General features: G+C 41.2%; 1 protein-coding gene across 2 annotated transcripts in view; it reads left to right on the forward strand.

Moving 5' to 3' along the window:
* Nucleotides 1–17,496, forward strand: part of USP22 (ubiquitin specific peptidase 22) — a 91,607-nt gene that overhangs the window by 54,307 nt on the left and 19,804 nt on the right. For both annotated transcript variants that reach the window (XM_064725993.1, XM_064725994.1), the window contains one exon: nt 13,056–13,225. In XM_064725993.1, coding sequence (XP_064582063.1) covers nt 13,056–13,225 — 170 coding nt within the window. The remainder of the gene's footprint in view (nt 1–13,055; nt 13,226–17,496) is intronic.

The raw sequence follows: 17,496 nt of genomic DNA on the forward strand, positions 1-17,496 counted from the left end.
ATGAACAGCACTTCCTCAGAATGCCTTGTTGCCACCTGGCCAGCTCCAGTGAGGAATGAGGGGGGTTCTGATCTTGTTACTTCAATATTTGTTTGAATTTTAGACCCTCTTTCAGGAAAATCAGGAGCTGATGTCACTCAGTGTATGAGCCATTCTGTTGATGTTTTCTTTTCACATCAGCTAAAACCCCTGCAGACTGTACAAATTGTATGTGAAATCAGAAAATTGCAGTTAGGGTTGAATTTTTCAGTTATCCTGTCTTGGAAAATTGCCATTCCTACTTGCATAGAAAATACTTTAATTTTGTAACTCTAGGTGGCTCTTGGGGATTGGAGGCAAAGGAAGATATCCTGTGTGTGCTTGCACAATGGGAAATTCCTTAGAAGACAAGGCTGTTGATCCAGGGCTTGGATCATGTTCCAGACTTCTAACTGAAACCTGATTTTCCTGCTCTGGACTTTTTAGAAGTAGATCTATGGTTGTTACTTATCCAGACACATTATTTTTAGTTTACAGACAGTGTTTTGATTTGATTTTTCTAAAATGTGCTCTGCACTTCTTCAGGTGAAACTTCATCACTTAAATCAAGTTGAATAAAAGCACCCAAAAAAGCCCTTCTTTTTCTTTCCCCTCATAGATGCTGATTTCAAGTGTAAAATGTTTGCTGACTCAGTTGTCTTACCTCTTTCTCTACTGGTAGTTAATTTTTTCCTGTGCCATGTTTTCTTCACTAAGTCATTATGTAAACTTCAGTATGCAGTCAAAACAGCAGCCTTTCAATAAAAAATGCAGTTGGTGTCAGTGACTTTGTAATGTGTTTGAATGGGTTTTAATCAGAATCTGAATTTTCTTACCAAGGAAAACCCAACAGCAGCACTTAGCCAGAATTTCATTATGGCCCTCTGAACAGATAGCTTATTTAGATAAGGTATTTGTTGTTACAGATATGGAATTGAGAATTAGCCCATGGAGCTGCAGTAGTTATAGACAAGTGCCTGTTGTCTTGTCATGGGCAGAGCTGTGTCCTTAACATGAGAATCTTTATTTTCTTATGTTTAAAATATCATAGAATCACAGAATGGGTTGAGTTGGAAGGGACATTAAAGCTCATCCAGTTCCATCTCCTGCCATTGCAGGGGCACCTTCCACTATCCCAGGTTGCTCCAAGCCATGTCCAACCTGGCCTTGGACACTTCCAGGGATGGGACATCCACAGATCTCTTTAGCCACCAATTTGAATAAACCTTGATTTACCACTGTATTTTCACCTGATTAACTCGGTGTCAGCACAGCAAGCGTGGCGTTTTCAACAAGGCCAATCATCCCCATCTCAGTTTTGTTCTTTTGTGGATTGCTTTTGGATTATATTTACTCTGACCTTCCATTCTGCTCTTTCCTGTCTGCTTCCAGAGTTGGCTTTATGTGGCCAGAAGGTAGATACAGTATATGCTGCAAGCAGGAATATGCATAAACAGCATGTGGCATGGTTTGTGTGTTGTGGATTGTTGGACGAGCTCTGTGCCAGTTCATCAACAATAATTTGTGCATATTAATATATTTGGATGCATTTAATTTCATTGGCACTTAGCCTGCTCCTTAAGTTATTAATTTGTGAAATCTGTTTGGAGGAAGGGTAAAAACTTGTAGGCAGCATATGGTGTGATATTGGGGGGAAAGGACGGCTGCGGGTGTGAATTTTATTTTGTCAGTTTGGTGGGAGTACCTCTTGTTCTTTATGGGTGCCATCTGCACAAGGCTCTCTCTGCAAGCCTTGTGCACAAGAGCTCGCTGAGCTTTTAACTTTGGCTGCTTTGGGGGAGGGCAAAGAGAATATTTTATTCTGTGCCACCTTTTGAAGTGTTTTGTTTTGTGTAAAGGCTTTTCTTTTGCCAGAGGTAAACACCTTGAAGGGTCTACAGCTTAACTGGCTGTTAAAGGCCGGTGTCAAAAAGCTCTGGATCCATCATTCAGGCATTTTCACAAACATATTTCCTGTTCTTTGCCTGCTGCTGTTACTTTTTTGATGCTGGATGTCTTCTGTCTATTCTTCCTGACCTTCCAGCAATTATGGGAATAATCATTATTTCCATGCTCTGGTTCTTAGGACTTCAGTGTCTTGAACTTTATAAGGTCTGTGAGACAGGGCAGCTCCTGGTTGCTTTGAGAGCTTCTTCATAGCTGTATTCAACTTTAAATTTGTTCAGCTTTGTGTATCTGAATATACAACAAGCACCACAGTTGAGAGGTCTCTGGCTTCAGCAGCAAATGAAGGCATTTTGTTCAATGCATATGCTTAAATGTGACATTTCATGTTGTTCTTTCTGCTTTTCAGGACTTGGTGCCTTTTTGTTTCTGAAGCTCTTGTTGTGACATGCTTCCACATCTCCAGTGGAATGAATGGCAGGGGGTTGGAATTTTGAGATCTCTAAACTCCCTTCCAACCCAAACCATTCCAGGATTCTATGATTCTGTCTTTCTCCTCCAGCCAACTGATCTTCATATTTTACAGAGATCATATAATGCTTTGATATTTAATAATAGATTTGATTATGTGGTTATTTCCAGTGACATGTTTCCTTCTCCTGTGTGTACATTCCCCAGTGTTTTCTCAATGCTCAGAGATCTTGACAGAGATTGGATCAAATTGAAGCACAACAGGCAAAATTTGTTCAGTGGGTCTTGATATGCCAGGACAGGAATTCAGAGAAGTTTGGTTCAAGTTCTACTGCAGAATTTAATGGCTTTTTCAGCTTTCTTCATTTCAGCTGAGAGAATCAAACAGAGATTGTTGCTGTGGATGATTACATGCTGTGTAGGTTTCTGGGTATGAGAACATGCTGCATTGGTTTCTTCCTGACACCTGAGAGAGAAAAACAATTTCACAATGCAGATGGTCAATAAAAATGCTGAAATACAAAATTACAGATATAAAAACTGGCATTTTCCATGACCTTGAAAGGAAAAAAAAAGCCTTTTTTTGTAGGGTACTCCTGGGTCCTCATCTTGTGAAATGATTTACCAAAAGGTTTCAAACTACTCTCACACAATGCAGAGATCCTTTCCTTTAACTCCCCTTTTCCTTTCCCCCACATTTATTTTAAACTTAAGCTTGCTGTGGGAGACAGTAAATCCATATAGATAGAAAAAAACAGTGATAACCCAGTATCTTGGACAAGTTGTCTCCTGCCTCATTTTTGGAGCTTTTGTAAAGCAGTTGCTGTTTGCAGCATTACATTCATTCTCATTCAGAAGCTCTAGCACTAGGGGAGCTTATCTGTAGGTCTTGTTGTGTGTGTATCTTCCATGTTAATGTTGCTGCAGACCCTGGAGCACTTCAGAATACAGGAGGCATCGGGGAATATTGCAGTGTCTCATCACTGAGGAGATTTAAGAACAATTCAGAGAAACATTTGTCAGGAATAATACAAGTACTTTTAATTCTGCATTGAGGTATAGGACCAGATCAGGTGTCATCTCAAGAACTTCTCCATCTGTTTCCTGTGATTTTAGTGCAAGATTCAATGCACTTTTCAGTGGCTTGGTCAAACCCCCTCACTTTATTTTGTTTTGGAAACATGTTTCTTAATTCAAATTCAGAGGGAAGAGATACTTGCAGTCCCTTGTCTTGCTTGAAACAGCTTCTCTATTTACACAGGCCATATGAAAAATTAACCTTAAGGGGTTTGTTTGTTTGGATTGCCAGATATTTTAGGATTGCTGACTCATTTTACCAAGCTGAGGGTGTGCACACAGGAGCCAATTGCCACCAAATCAGAAGGAGGAGAACTTAAAGGACATCAAGTGCTCCTGTCCTGTCTGTGTGCTTGGTCTCAATCTGGGCATGCAGCCACTGCAAAGTAGTGACAGGCTGTAACCTCACAGCCCACACCATCCAAGGAGATCACTTGCCTTGTGTGAAGTGCTCTTAGCCTGGAGAAACAGGAATAAAACCAATCCTAGCTGAGCAGTAGCCCTCAGAGAATCAGGAACACGGTGCTTGCACGCTGCTGAACACACAGAGCAGCCCCAGGAAATGAAATCTCAGGGATGTGCCCTAAGGCAGGGAATGGGAGCTCGTCTGGGCAGTGGGAAGGCTCCTGTTCTGGCATCATCAGTGTGGGAACTGGCTCAAAGATATGTTGGAAGTAGAGTATAGAGAGTACTTTGTGTGTCTGGCACACTGTGCACCCTCAGGAGTCATTTCTGGCTCTGAGGTTTCATCTGAGCAGTAATAACATAAAATGGTACACTTGGTGTTGGCTCATGCTCTTGGTAACTTGTTTGATGTGTTTGCTCCAACCATGTCACTTGCCCTTAGGTTCTTCCAACAATATGTGTCCGAGCAGGATGTGTGGAAAGGCCAAGCTGTTGCTCTGGGGAAGGATCTGTAGTAATGCCATCTTTGGTAGTCATTGCTTAGAGATGTCATTTTGCTCCTAAATCTGGCAAAGGACAACCTTCCTGAATCTCATCTCCTTTTGTTGCTGGTTGTTTCTGTGTCATTGCTAGAAATTCTTTGTTTAAATAAGTTACAAACACATATCTCCTATGCTGAACCCTGGGTCCAGTGTTGTGTCAGTGTTATGGAGTTGATTTTAATTGAAGGTGCAGCACAATACAGGGACTCCATTGAGCTCCTCCAGAATTGATTTTAAACTTTCTTGTTAGGTGCAAACTTAAATTTTCCTTGACACACAGCAGCATGTGTGACACAAAGGTAATGAATTCCAGACCCCCTGGATCTCTCTGCATTATCCTGTGACTCTTCTTGTGCATTACTAAATGGAGAGAGTGATGCACTGTGCCACAAATGCAGAAGCCCATGCACAGAATACCTATGCAGTCTAAAAATAACATTGAGGAGAGTTAGCAGCCCTCATTCCAGCAGCAGTTGTTACCTGTTCTCCAGCCTTGCCTGAGTGGCAGCAGAGCAGGTAAATTTGGTTTCCAGAGCCACGAGGTTGAGTAGGGATCCAGGAATGAGGATCTCATTCCTGCTCAGCCTTTTAGCCACCTGCCTGCAGTGGGAGTTTGTTACAGGAGAGGGGGTGAGGGGTGGCTGGTTTTGGGAGGCTCTGGCACTTCCTGCATCCCTCTCTTGTTCTGGCACTGTCTGTGTGTCCTGCTCTGCTGTGAGCTGGGTGAAGCTGCTCAGACACTCATTGCTGTGTGCAGGGGGTGAGTTCAGTTCACCCTTTCTGTGACCACCTCTGCAGGTGGCATCAGGTGGGCTGGGCTGTGGAAAAGCCCTCACCTTCCTGCCAGGGCTGGGCTGTGCTTGGTACCAGCTGTGATGCCAGTCTGAGTGGCTGAGCAGTCTCAGGGTGACAAACAGGGGAGGATATCAAACAGCTCTCCTGAGTTAGGTGCCCTGGGCTGCCAGAGCTGCCTTTGGAACCACTCCAACAACTCAGAGTCCCAAACTCCCTCATTGCAGTGTTTTCTAGCTGAGACAATTATTTTTAATATCTAATTAAATTTTACTTCTTGTGAGCTCAGTCTTTTTTTATTATAGCTTTGGTAGGTCACAAGAGTTAATTACAGTCCTCATTGTAGTGGCCTGTAACATACTTGAAAATTGTCAGCCTGGCTGTTCCTCCACCAACACTATCTGGTTTTAATTAATTAACTCAGCCAGTGGATTTTTCAGTTGTTTCTCCAGTCTCAAATATTAATTCCGTACAAATTTTTGCTCGTGTTCTTGACTTTGCATAATTTCTTTTTAAAATGGGTGCTCAATTCCAGACATCATGCAACTGAGGTTTACCTGTCACCAGAGCAGAATGAATTCCAGGCCTTCTCCTGTTCCTGTTAAGTTCCAAAATGCTGTTTGTAGAACTACAGCTCAAGATTAAGATGTTGAGGCTGAGTTACTGTAGCCATTGCTCCTTATTTTGTGTTTGTCCGCTTAATTTTTCCTCGTTTCCTACTTCACAATTGTTTTTATTGAATTTAATTGATTTCAGATAGTTTCTCCCCTTTAACAAGTTGCTCTTGAGTTATTGTTTTGTCTTCCAATTACATTTGCACTGTCCTGATGTGGTTTGTCCCTTCTCTAAGTGTGTATTATGTGATGTCACTGAAGCTGTTGAATGAGAATAGTGAATGCAATCAATTCCCTGTCAACTAAGAGGGGTGGGGGCAAACTAAATGCTGGAAAAACATATTTGGTGCCTCAGTAAGTGCTGTTGTTTCCATGTGGTGTGGATGAACTAGGTCCTCTTCATGGATGTGCTAGGAAATGCATTAATCTCTGCTGCTGAACTGCTGCAAATCTCACTGTGCATCTCTCCTGGTGGGTTGTTGCCATTTGGTAACTTTTCATGGGTTTATGGATATTTCAATGGAGGAAAAAGAATAAAAACATTCACTTTTGAATGGCAGTTCTAACACAACATAAAGAATAAATCTGGAAAGTCTCCTAGGAATGCTGAGGTCACTCCAGAACTGCCCAGTTGCACACAAATATGCCAGAAATTATCCAAAAAAAGACTTGAAGTTGCCCTATGAGCCTGAATAAAGTACTTGAACATGCTTTTAAGCATTGGATTTAAATCAAAACACATAAGGTAAGATTTTTCTTCCAGACTGGGAAATATGAACGGCTGTGTTGTTTTGTTTATTTTGAACCACTTGAAATCTGGAAGGTGGGAAATTAACTCTCTTTTAGAAAAACAAAACCACCCTTGGTGAGGAAGGAGTACCTTAGGAAAAGTGAGTTCATGCCAAGCTGGCTGAGGTGCCAGCCTGCATTCAGTGCTGGGCCACATTCCCCTTTTGGCTCTGGGCTGTCAGCTGCTCAGGTAGAGTGTGAATTGTGTCTGGATCTCTCCTTTAAAAGTCTGCCTGAGCCGGCTGTGCCTCGGGGCAGAGCTGTGTTAGCAGTGACACAGGGCAGTAATGAGGATGAATTCCTCCAGCTCTGTACGGCAGTGACACACCAAGACTGAGAACTTTGGGGTTTGATGATTCAGCCTTATAAACAGCCCTTGTCTTCTGGTGCTGCTGATCCATCCAAGGAGGAATAATGACTATATTGTTTTCTCTCTACAGTTAATGGTTTTGCAATACATGTGTCACTCATGGCATATTCTTCTTCCCTCCAGTGTAGCAGCTCCTGTAGTTTGGACTCCAGGGTTCCCAACTGGATACAAATTCATGGACAGTTTCCTTTTGTACACATAAGCAAATTTTTTGCTATTGAGCAATCTTTTACTTCAAAAGCAATAGAAAAAATGCAGTGATCCAGAAACTTTTAGCTGGAAATGGGAAAGTTAAAGATGGGGTTTCATTTAAAATTCAAATACTTATTTTCCTATGATGACTTTTTTTTTTTTTCATTCTAGAAGGCCTGTTCTGATTTATTTGCCTTTCTGCTGTGTAGGGGTGGCTAAACTTGTTTGTTTTGATGCAGTGCACAATGAAGTGTATCTAAAATAGTCCTATAATTTATTTCTCTCTGTTTACAGGAGTTATTTTTCATAGTCTTATGCTCACTGCTTCTGGACTCAGTGTCTTCTGGATTATTAGAGCTTATAGATGAAGGGGCTGTTTTTTATTTCAGTCCTGTCAGTGACAAATGAAAATACTTACTTATAGTTAAAACAGGAAAAAGAAACTCAAATTTTCATCACAATATTATCTAAATACAATGTCCTCTTTCATCCTCTCAGCCTCCCAAAACTGCAGCATTCAACATGACTTATGAATCTTGATATGCACACACATATATATGCTATTAAAGAGATATTTTTAGATAATGGAGTGATACAGTGAAATGTTCATGTGTAGAATATAACATATGTAGAAAAAATTGAAAAATGTATTGCAGATCTCATTTTCTAAATTAAAATGTATTGCTCTAGAACTGTATTCTGACTTGTGATTTAACAGGCTTGTAGAGCAGAAGAGTGAGTGGAGCTCTCCAGGTTGTGCCTGTTGGTGATGGAATAGCTCAGGGGGTGAGAGCTGGCTGGGTGGTGCTGGTGGAACAGCTCAGGAAGGTGGTTTGTTTCCAAAGGGATTTACAGTGATTCAAACTGAGCACTGACTGACCTGGCAGCCCTGAATAGCTGGAGAAAAGGAGTCAAGTCACAAAAATCAAAAAGAGGGAGCATGAGCATGTTTTCACCTGGTTCAGCAGTAACCCGACAAGGGAGGATTATTGCCCTGAGTGTTCATCTCCACTTCTTTGATCTGTCATGTAATCCCTTGCTTGGTGTTGCTGTCAAAATTACTCTATTGAGAAAAAGATCTACTGATGAACCAATATTTTCTGCTTCCTCTTCTCCCTGCCAAGATGCTTTTTTTCATTTTGGGTAGATTGCATGTTCTGTGTTTGCTGGAAGTAGTTGAATTGTTCAGTTAGTCTTTAAGATCATGTGGTTGAAATTTCTACATTTAATTTGGCTGTGGCAAAAGTTTCTGTAGCTTTTTCTCAAACAGTTGCCAAAACGATTTAATACCCAAATGTGTTATTGGTAAGCTTGTAAAAAATGTTCTGTAAGAACATCTGAAGAAAAAGTTCTGATTCATTTGCCTCAGTGTTCCTGCTTCTGTAGTTGCTGTGGGTTCCAGTCCCTGAGAAAGGATGCTTAGCTGAAGTGTTGGGGAATAAATTAACCAAAACTGCATGGTTGGGGCTTTTTTGGTCACTCACGTGATCATTGGTGTCACAGAATGTGATGAGTTTTCCTGTGTAGACTTGTAATTTCACATATCTGTATACTGCTGCTTTCTGAAATGAGTATTTTTGTATTAACATTTCAGAAGGGATTAGCTTTGGAAAATAATTGCTGTCACTAACCCCATTAGCACAACTGCTGCTCCAGGCATGCAGGTGGAACAGCAGCTCTGGCTCTGACTGGGCTGGTGTTTGTGGCAGCTCCATTCAGGTCATGTGTGATGTGTTCTACACCTGAAACCTGAGAGCTGAGAGACAATCTGGTTGTAGTTTTAGGTGCTGGGAAGTAGGGTAGACCTCTTCTGAAATACTTTCAGAAAGATGCTCTTAAATGTTGTTGCTAGTTCTTGTTGGATGGACGTGGGGTGAATACCCAAAATTATTCTAGAAATCTTCACTGCTGTGCTGCACTGTTTGTTTCCAAGTGTGATGTTGAACTGTCTTTAAATATTTCAGTGAGCTCTTGCTCAGCTTGCAGTGACTTGTGACACTGTCTGATGGAGCTGCAGGGAAGCATCAACACCAGATGGGGAGCTGGGCTAGGGGACAAGGATTGCTCTAAGGTGTTGCCAACCTGGGCTTCCTGTAGAGAGGATCTCAGGCTGGCTGTGCTTCACTGCATCTGAATCATCTCCTGGTTGTCTCACCAAGCTGCATTGTCCAGTGACTGCTGCTCTTCCTTCCAGAACCTTCATTCCACTAAATCCCAGGTTTCTGCATGGGAACATCTGTTCAGACTGGTTTGTTTGCTCTTTCCAGCCCCAGCCCGAAGCCTGGGTTTAGAGGCAAACAGAACCTCCTCCATGAGGGCAGGATTGGGTTTTCTGTATTTTCTATTCATGTGTGGTCCTCTCATTTCCCTGCTTCCCCACCTCTAATAGCTGTAGAGTTGCATTTCATGGAGAAGTGGAATTTCCTTATCTTGTCTTGGATTTTTCATCTCCCCTGCGTGGGTGTACTGGCAGGACCAGTGCTCTGGATCTCCCTGCATCCCAACCACCTTTGCTGCCCAGTGTTGCAGAGCTGCTGCTTTGAGCATTGGAAGAACAGAACCCATTCCTGGAAGAAGATGGAAGAATTGAAGCTGACAAAGGTAAGCCAGCCAGAATCCAATCTTGAGACCAAATGTACAAAACTTCCCAGATGGGTTTCCCTGTGCTCAAGGCATTGTAAAAGTAGATTTCTTGCCTTTGCTTATGCTCTGCCTGCCCAGCTTTTGGCAGAATGAAAGTACTGTTTGTATTCCATGATGATGATTAAAGGATATTTCCTTCTTTTATGATTATACCATACATGACAATTTTGTCTTCTCAGCAACATTAATTTATTCTAATATTTACAATTGTATCAGCATGGTTCAGAGCTAAAACTTCTTTCCTGTGAAGTACATTTACCACAACAACACACATGCATGTGTAGAAAATATTGAGTATCTCACAGGTTGCCCTTGCTCATTTCAAAACAATTCATAAGAAGCAGAAATAAAGACAATGCTATGAAGCACAGCAGAAGTTTGCAAAGTACCAGAGCTTTATTATTAGTCGAGGTTGGAGCCTGCTGACAATCCTTAGACTGTGACACTGTGTTCTGATTAGAGCCTGGTGGAGACCACTGTTGGTGCTCTAGCACAAATGGACTGCTGCATGTGAGGTTTTGGCACATTCTTTTTCTGTTAATTTATGACCCACATGTTGCAATGCTTGACTGTTCCAGCAAAACCTTGCCAGGCTTTATTAAAGGGGAGGGAATAGGTGTGGCAGGCACAAAGCTTTTACATTCTCACTGTGTTATTGACCCGAGTGCTGTAGAGGCTTTAATTTTTAGCTGTTTTTCTTTCCAACAAAACTCATTATTCCCCATAAAAGTTAAGCACAGGAGGATGTGTTGTTCTGAGTTCTGTCAGCTCCTTAGTTTACCTACATCAAATTCTGATGTTTTCCAGTGTGCTGCAATTACTTATGCAGTACCTGAGCTGTAGTTCCTCATACCTGTTTCATTTCAAATACCAGTTTAAGAGACTGAGCAGCAGCTGCAGTCATTGCTCCCACAAGGATAAGACTGATGTGTGCTGCTTTCCTTTTTCCCTTTTCAACTGAGTAAGTTCTCATGTTTTGCTAGAAATCACCATTTTCTGATTTTTATTGGGGTTTGGAGTATTCACATTTCAGCCTTGTCTGTTTTGCAGGTTGCTTTGTCTTGGTTCATTCAAGTGAAGTCCCAGCACATGAATTGCTCCATTTAGATCCATGAAAAACTGACAGCAAAGACCAAGCAAGCAGAGCAAGCCAAGAGCATTCTGAGTTTGATGCCTGAATGCATCCTGGTGGCAACTTTAAGGAAGATTTGATTCTTGTGGTCACAGGGAAAGACGGTCCAGCCACAGGCATGTAATAAATGATGCTTAATAAATGATTCCAAAAAGCTGCCTTTATGTGTTTGCTTTTGTGACTGCTCTATTAGACACCAAAAAGTGCTAGGGGGAATCTCTAGATTTACTGCTGATTTTCCTCTAGTTTTCTGTGCTGAACAGGCTGGCTTTGAAATCTGGTGCTAACCAGAGGGAGAAATAGGGAGAGAATAGAATCTTCTGCTTCTCAAAATGCATGTCAGGGAGCCTTCCAACCTCCTGTGAGCACAGCCTGTGATTTAAATAAATCCAGTCAATTTTAAATGGCAGAAAACGAGGGGAGAGGTAAGCAAGATGTACCAAAATGTTTCTCCACTTGCACAGCACGAGCCCCCTCCTGTTGTGACATTGTTTGCAGAGACACAGACTGGGAATTGAAATAGGATTGTGGACCAAGCTGAAGCATCACACAGTATTTCAAGCTGCTCCAACAAATTAACTATTTAACACTCTGCTAATGTTGTGCACACACTTATTGCCTCCCAGCATGAAAATCAAGCAAATAATTGCAACAAGCTTCTGCCCAGTAGAAGTCACTGTAATATAATGAGGAACTTTGTCCTGTGAGTACACAGAAGGAACAGGAAGCTGTTGGAAGCAGGTCGATGTTGCTTTAGGTACAGGAAGAAGGATTCAGGAGTGCTCTGTGTCCCTGCCTTCAGCTCTGGGTGCAGCTCAGGCTGCTGTGGTGCCTGTTCTCAGTGGTAACATAGCAACTGGACCACACCCCCTCCTGCTGCAGGATGCTACAGAGCCCTTGGAGCACTATCTGCTGTACTGCACGGGAACTGCACCGCTTCTCATTACCACAGCACTGCCAGCTGAGAGGTTTTTTCATCCCATGGAATGACAAGGAAATTCCTCGTTCTGTGACTAGTAATCCTGTTGTGTTTTCTTTCAATGTTTCTGTAGTAATCCTATTTTTATTGCAGAAGAGGACTGTGTTGATTTTAAATCAATACCAGAGTTGTATCTATCGGTGCATTTTATCTCATTTCAAAGTAAGTTGTTGATTAAAAATAAGCATTCTTGGCCACCTGATGCTCTTCTTGTTTAGTGCTCCTGTATGGTGGTATTATGTTAATATTTTGGAAGAATACTCAAGGATTTGAGCATGTTTTTCTTCTCACTTAGACCTTGCAAAATGACTGAAAAGCTTTCCCCACTCCTAACCTCTCTTCTGTTGTGCAACAAAAGAGCTTTCCTTTAAGCATCTTGAGCACAAGGAATCGTCTCTGGGCATTACTGAACGTTTGACTTAAGGTGTGATGAATCCTCTTATGCCAAGTTGAATTTTTTGATGTATGCTGTAGATTAATGTTTAATTTACCTAAAACAAGTGTGGAATTAGTGTTGTTCAGAGTTTCTTTTTTTAAAGTTGTTCTGTTCAGATCTTGGGTTTAAAATCTCTGAAGTCTGCATTGGATGGCACAGCCTGACTTGGTTTGTCAGGGCTGTTTCCTTTGCTGCCTGTCTTAGAAAGATGATGATTATAACAGTACAAAAACCTTGTTCTGGCTTCATGACCTGCATGGGGCAAAGCTTTTTAAACAATCTGAAAACTTACTCACCGATTTCTTTAAATGTATTGGTTTCTTACTGTACTGACTTAGCAGTTGTTGTCATTGCACTTTGGTATCAGTCTTGGGGAGGGACATGTTTTGGTGACATGTGGCACAACAGCCATTGCAAAATAATGGTATTGGTGTTGCTGAACTTCTAGGTTTCCTTATTTCCTAGAATTTAAAAAATCCTAGTGTAGCTCAGAAAGCTTCTGCAGCTTCTTGTGACTTGAGAACAAAATTACCAATAGCCTCCCTAAACCAGTATAAAACTGTATTTGGAGCTGTGCATGTAAGACAGTAAATCCATGGCAATATTGTGAAAAGTGTATAAAAATGCAAATCTACCTTTTTTTTAACTTGATAATGCTTATGCATCCCCTCCCCCTTTCTGTCTTTATAGGTCTACGAGGGCTAATCAATCTTGGGAACACATGTTTTATGAACTGTATTGTCCAGGCACTTACCCACACTCCACTGCTGCGAGATTTCTTCCTCTCCGACAGGCACAAATGTGAAATGCAAAGCCCCAGCTCATGTCTGGTCTGTGAAATGTCTACGCTCTTTCAGGAGGTGAGTGCTGTTTGCCACAAAGCATCACCTTGCCACAGATGCTGCTGCTTACCCCAAAAGGAATTGTGTTCTGTTTGCAGATATAAAGGGAATGCAAGTGGTGTTTCCCCTCAAAATGTAGTAACAAAGCAGTAAAGATTGAGACCTGGCTGTCAAAAACACCCAGCTGCTGAAAGGGAAACTAATGGCTTTTAAGTCCTATTGTGAAGTCACCCTTGTTTAGGCAAAGCTGGTATGGGAAATAATTACAGTGCTGCCTGTTCTTCTGAGACTGATCTGGGAATCCTTAGTCTTAAAGATGAATGTGTGCTTTAATTAAAGGTGCAAGTTGTAACTGGAAAATATGTCACGAGCTCTTCAGGTGATAATGGGAGTGAGAATAAAGCAGTAGTGTACATCCTTGTGGTTTAAGGTACTGGATTATGTAGGTCTGTATGAATATTTTAAAGATCTCAATTTAGTGCTTGTTCACCAGCAGAAACATCTTTTCTGTCATCTCTTATGTGCAAACCCAGTAAGGGCCAAGAAGGAGGATAAAGAGAAGTGAATGTGTTGCTGCAGTTTGTGTCTTCCCTGTACAAGCTGCACTTCTCTCCCTTTCCCACTCAGGAACTTGGCTTTGCAGTGTGTCTTTTCTATAGGTCTGCTTCATTTTGTGTGAGATGAGCACAGGCTTTTCCTTAATAAATAGTCCAAGAGCTTTGTTATCTGTCTTAATTCCACATCAGTATTGTAAGGACTGTGGGTGGACATGGACTCCTAGTTTTAAGATGTTGCCCAAAAAAATCCAGTTTTGTGCCTGTTCCTCAGTGGTAGATCTGCTTTCTTGGTAAGTAAAATAAAACCAACCAAAAAACCAGAAAGAGCTGTAGTGTACATGCTGTCATGGAGCATTCAAAATTGCTGGAGATGTCTGCACACAGAGCAGGTTTTCTGTGGATTTGCTGTCATGGAAGTTCATTCTGACAGGGACCAACCTAAAATAGCTTTACCTTTATCTTGTGATTTTCAATTTGATTTTACTCTGGTGCCTTTTTTGCCAGAGATGATTCTTTTTGGTCACTGCAGGTGAGTTAAACATACATAGAAGAAGGTAAAGCCCCTTTAGTTGTTCCAGTACAAAAGTTGTTTTCTGCTTATACTCAAGACTTCTGAGGATTTGCAGCATTTCATTCTGCTAATCAATCATTAGCTGTATGTTACATTTCTTATTTTTTGTTCTATTTTTCAATTGTTCTGAGCCTGTCAGGAAAGGAGGTAAAAACAAAAGGCAGGCAGACCAATAGGTAGCAGCTGTAGGATTATTGAAACCAGATGTGCAGTTAAGTGGGGAAATACCACAATGCCTAGATAAAAAAATCAGTCATGGTATAGAAATACCAGTTTCTGTAGACTGTTAATAGAGAAACCTATTTCCTTATTTAAAAATAAGGAACTAGTATATTCTTGATATCCTTTCAGCAAATAGTGATATAAAGTCTCACACTGTTGAACATCACCACACTCTATTTACACATGCATTTTTAAAAAATCCCTTGGGAAAGGGGAAATGAGTGTTACATTACAGATTGAGAGGCTGCAGGAAAGATCAAGACTCTCTAGGTAATGATTTTTGTTTCCATTTTTGTGTGTGGAGCCCTGTTGATGGCTCAGGATGCCTTTTGCTCCACTGTGAGCATGGAACAAAGAACAGGCCAAAATGGGCTTAAACACAGCATTTGTGTTATTGTGTTAGTTTCAGTTGTAATCAAGTTTAATTTCATACACAACTTTGGGAAGCTCAGCCTTCATTTTCAAGTCCAAATTCATGCCTACACTTGCATTAGTTCTATTAATTAAATGTTCTGCACCATGAGGGTGTATGGATGAGGGAACAGCCATATCTGTGACACCAGACTGTGCAGACAGCAATAGTCCCTGTCCTTATTTCACATTAAATACTGCAGCCATGTGCTGTGGGAGGACACAGAAAGTGACTCAACCTCCTAGAAGTAAAACTGGAGCTTAATCCTCCTAAGCAAAGCTGTTGGGTCTGTAACCAACTTGGTATATTTGAACTCACAAGCAGTAAATACCTTGTTGTGCTTCTGGCTCTGTCAGTGCCCATTGTACAGTTCTGTTCCCAGTGAGTTTAATTTCTTTGCTTTCAGAATTAAAACAAAAATCTTGCAATTTTTGGAGCTGACTGTCCCAGCTCTATGCAGTGGTTGTAATGAAGGTTCTGTCACTGCCTTTGCAGAGCTGAGGTCTGGGCAGAGGAAGGCAAACCAGGAGATCTCAGTGCTATGGCTGAGAATTCCTTTGTAATTGAATTACCAGGGAAACTTTGATTCAGGTTCTGTCTTGTTTCTACACAGCTTTCCCACCAGGATTAGCTGGTGTGGTTATCCCAAAGCATCTCACCCAGGGACAAACAATCAGGGCAAGGGTTAATTTCATCTCCCCTCCACCCTTCTCTTCTGAAGGTGTGATCTTAGGCAAATGGAATGCCAGGGGATCTGCAGAGTGCCTGAGTGGGAGCTCTCAGGGAGGAAAAGAGAGACTGTTTTGAACATTAAATAAAACTTACTATATATAAATAAGCAAGTTTTGCTCTTTTGCCTCTTAAACAGAAGTTACCCATCCCACTTTATTTCTTTTTTGCTTAAGATCATGTAGTTATATAGGTTGAGTGATTTCTCTGTGATAAATAGGAAGCCACAAAGTTCTTCCACCTTGAAGTAGGTTGGTGGTGAGTAATGACTGTCAGATGGTTCTCAGGACTGAGGTGTTTTTTCCTGGTAGCTTTTCTGGCAGACACACCAAGCATTGAGCTCTGTTTGTTTTAAAAATATCTGACTGCATCAATTAACATTCTTCTTTGTGCTACATGAAACCCATTTCTCAATAGAATCATGACATGACTTACACTGTATAAGAAAAGGAATGAAAAGGATTTGGGAGTAACAGATAGTGGTGAATCTGGGCAGGGGGAAGATGGAACACACACAATCCATTCATTGAGCCTTTTGGCTGAAAGGGTTGGGGCACTCCTTTTTACCTGCTGGTGTTTGTGTTGTAGTTTTGCTTCACCAATGAAAATGAATTTCAGGATAGCCCACACCCTGAGGTTTATCTAAATCCTTTCCAGAATGAGCACTCAGGAAGGTGGGATTAGATCTGTGTCTCGTGCTCTGTGACTGGAATAGATGGAATGGGAGTGGAGCAGAATGCATCCACTCAGAGGTGGAAGGAACAAACTCTTCCTTTTCCCCATCATTACTCATCCCTGTGAGCCCAGCACAGCACACAGCACAAGCAGGGGAAGAGTTGAGAAGTGAGCACCAAAAGGGAAAAGGAGGAGATGATTTATGGCTTTGATATCTGAAGATGCTACTGTGGAAGTGACTTCTGTATAAAAGAAGTTACAACAAAGGTACCAGAGGGGAGAAAATGCAGTTAGGCCCTTGACATAGACAGAAGCTTGAATTTTGTCATGGAAAATAGAGTTTGTGCTGGTTTAGTAAAATCTGGTACTTTTCCCTGAAAGAAGTGAAGAACATACAGAGTTCATGCAAGAAAAATGTATTTTGTGATTCTTTGAAGCATTGTTCTTTGGGAAGCCTCCAGAAGGTGTTCTCTTGCATGAGTTCCATGTGTTCCCTAGCCCTTTCATCCGTTGTAAATTGCCAGAAAATGTAAAGTCTTTACTGAGAACCAGTTTCCAAGAGGAGTTTTTGAATTCTCAGATTGGACTTGAACCTGGTACAGGATTTCTGCCTATAAACTCATAATTACAAAGCTCAGAGACTGCTCAGCAGATACATGTGCGGGATAAATCAAATTTATAAATCTGCTCATTCACATAATTGAGAAACTTCTGTGCATGTTTTTGGCAGGAGGAGGAGAAATAAGTACAGATGTGTGCAGTGGGGTCTTGTTTTGTTTTAAAACCTCACTGTGTTCTGTATATTTTTTGTAACAATACTGCAGATTACAAAGCCTATAGTCTTCTAATTCCTCCATAGATTCTTTCTAGAATGCAACAGCAAGTGTTTCAAGTGGAAAAACAAAATTAGTTTTACTTGGGCTGTGTAAGAATGGAGGCTTTGAATCCTGGTTGGTTTGTTCCTTTTTTCCCCTCCTCCCTTTTTTTTCCTGGAATAGCAATTAAGCAGTGTATTACCCAGCACATTGAAATTGCTCAAGCCAGTTCTCTCCAACATAAACAACTGATACTGCTGAATTGAAAACAAATTTAAACCAAAAAAAAGTTTAAATTGTGTTTGGAA

Source organism: Zonotrichia leucophrys, chromosome 14, assembly GCF_028769735.1.
Source record: "Zonotrichia leucophrys gambelii isolate GWCS_2022_RI chromosome 14, RI_Zleu_2.0, whole genome shotgun sequence".
NCBI classification, from domain to species: domain Eukaryota; kingdom Metazoa; phylum Chordata; class Aves; order Passeriformes; family Passerellidae; genus Zonotrichia; species Zonotrichia leucophrys.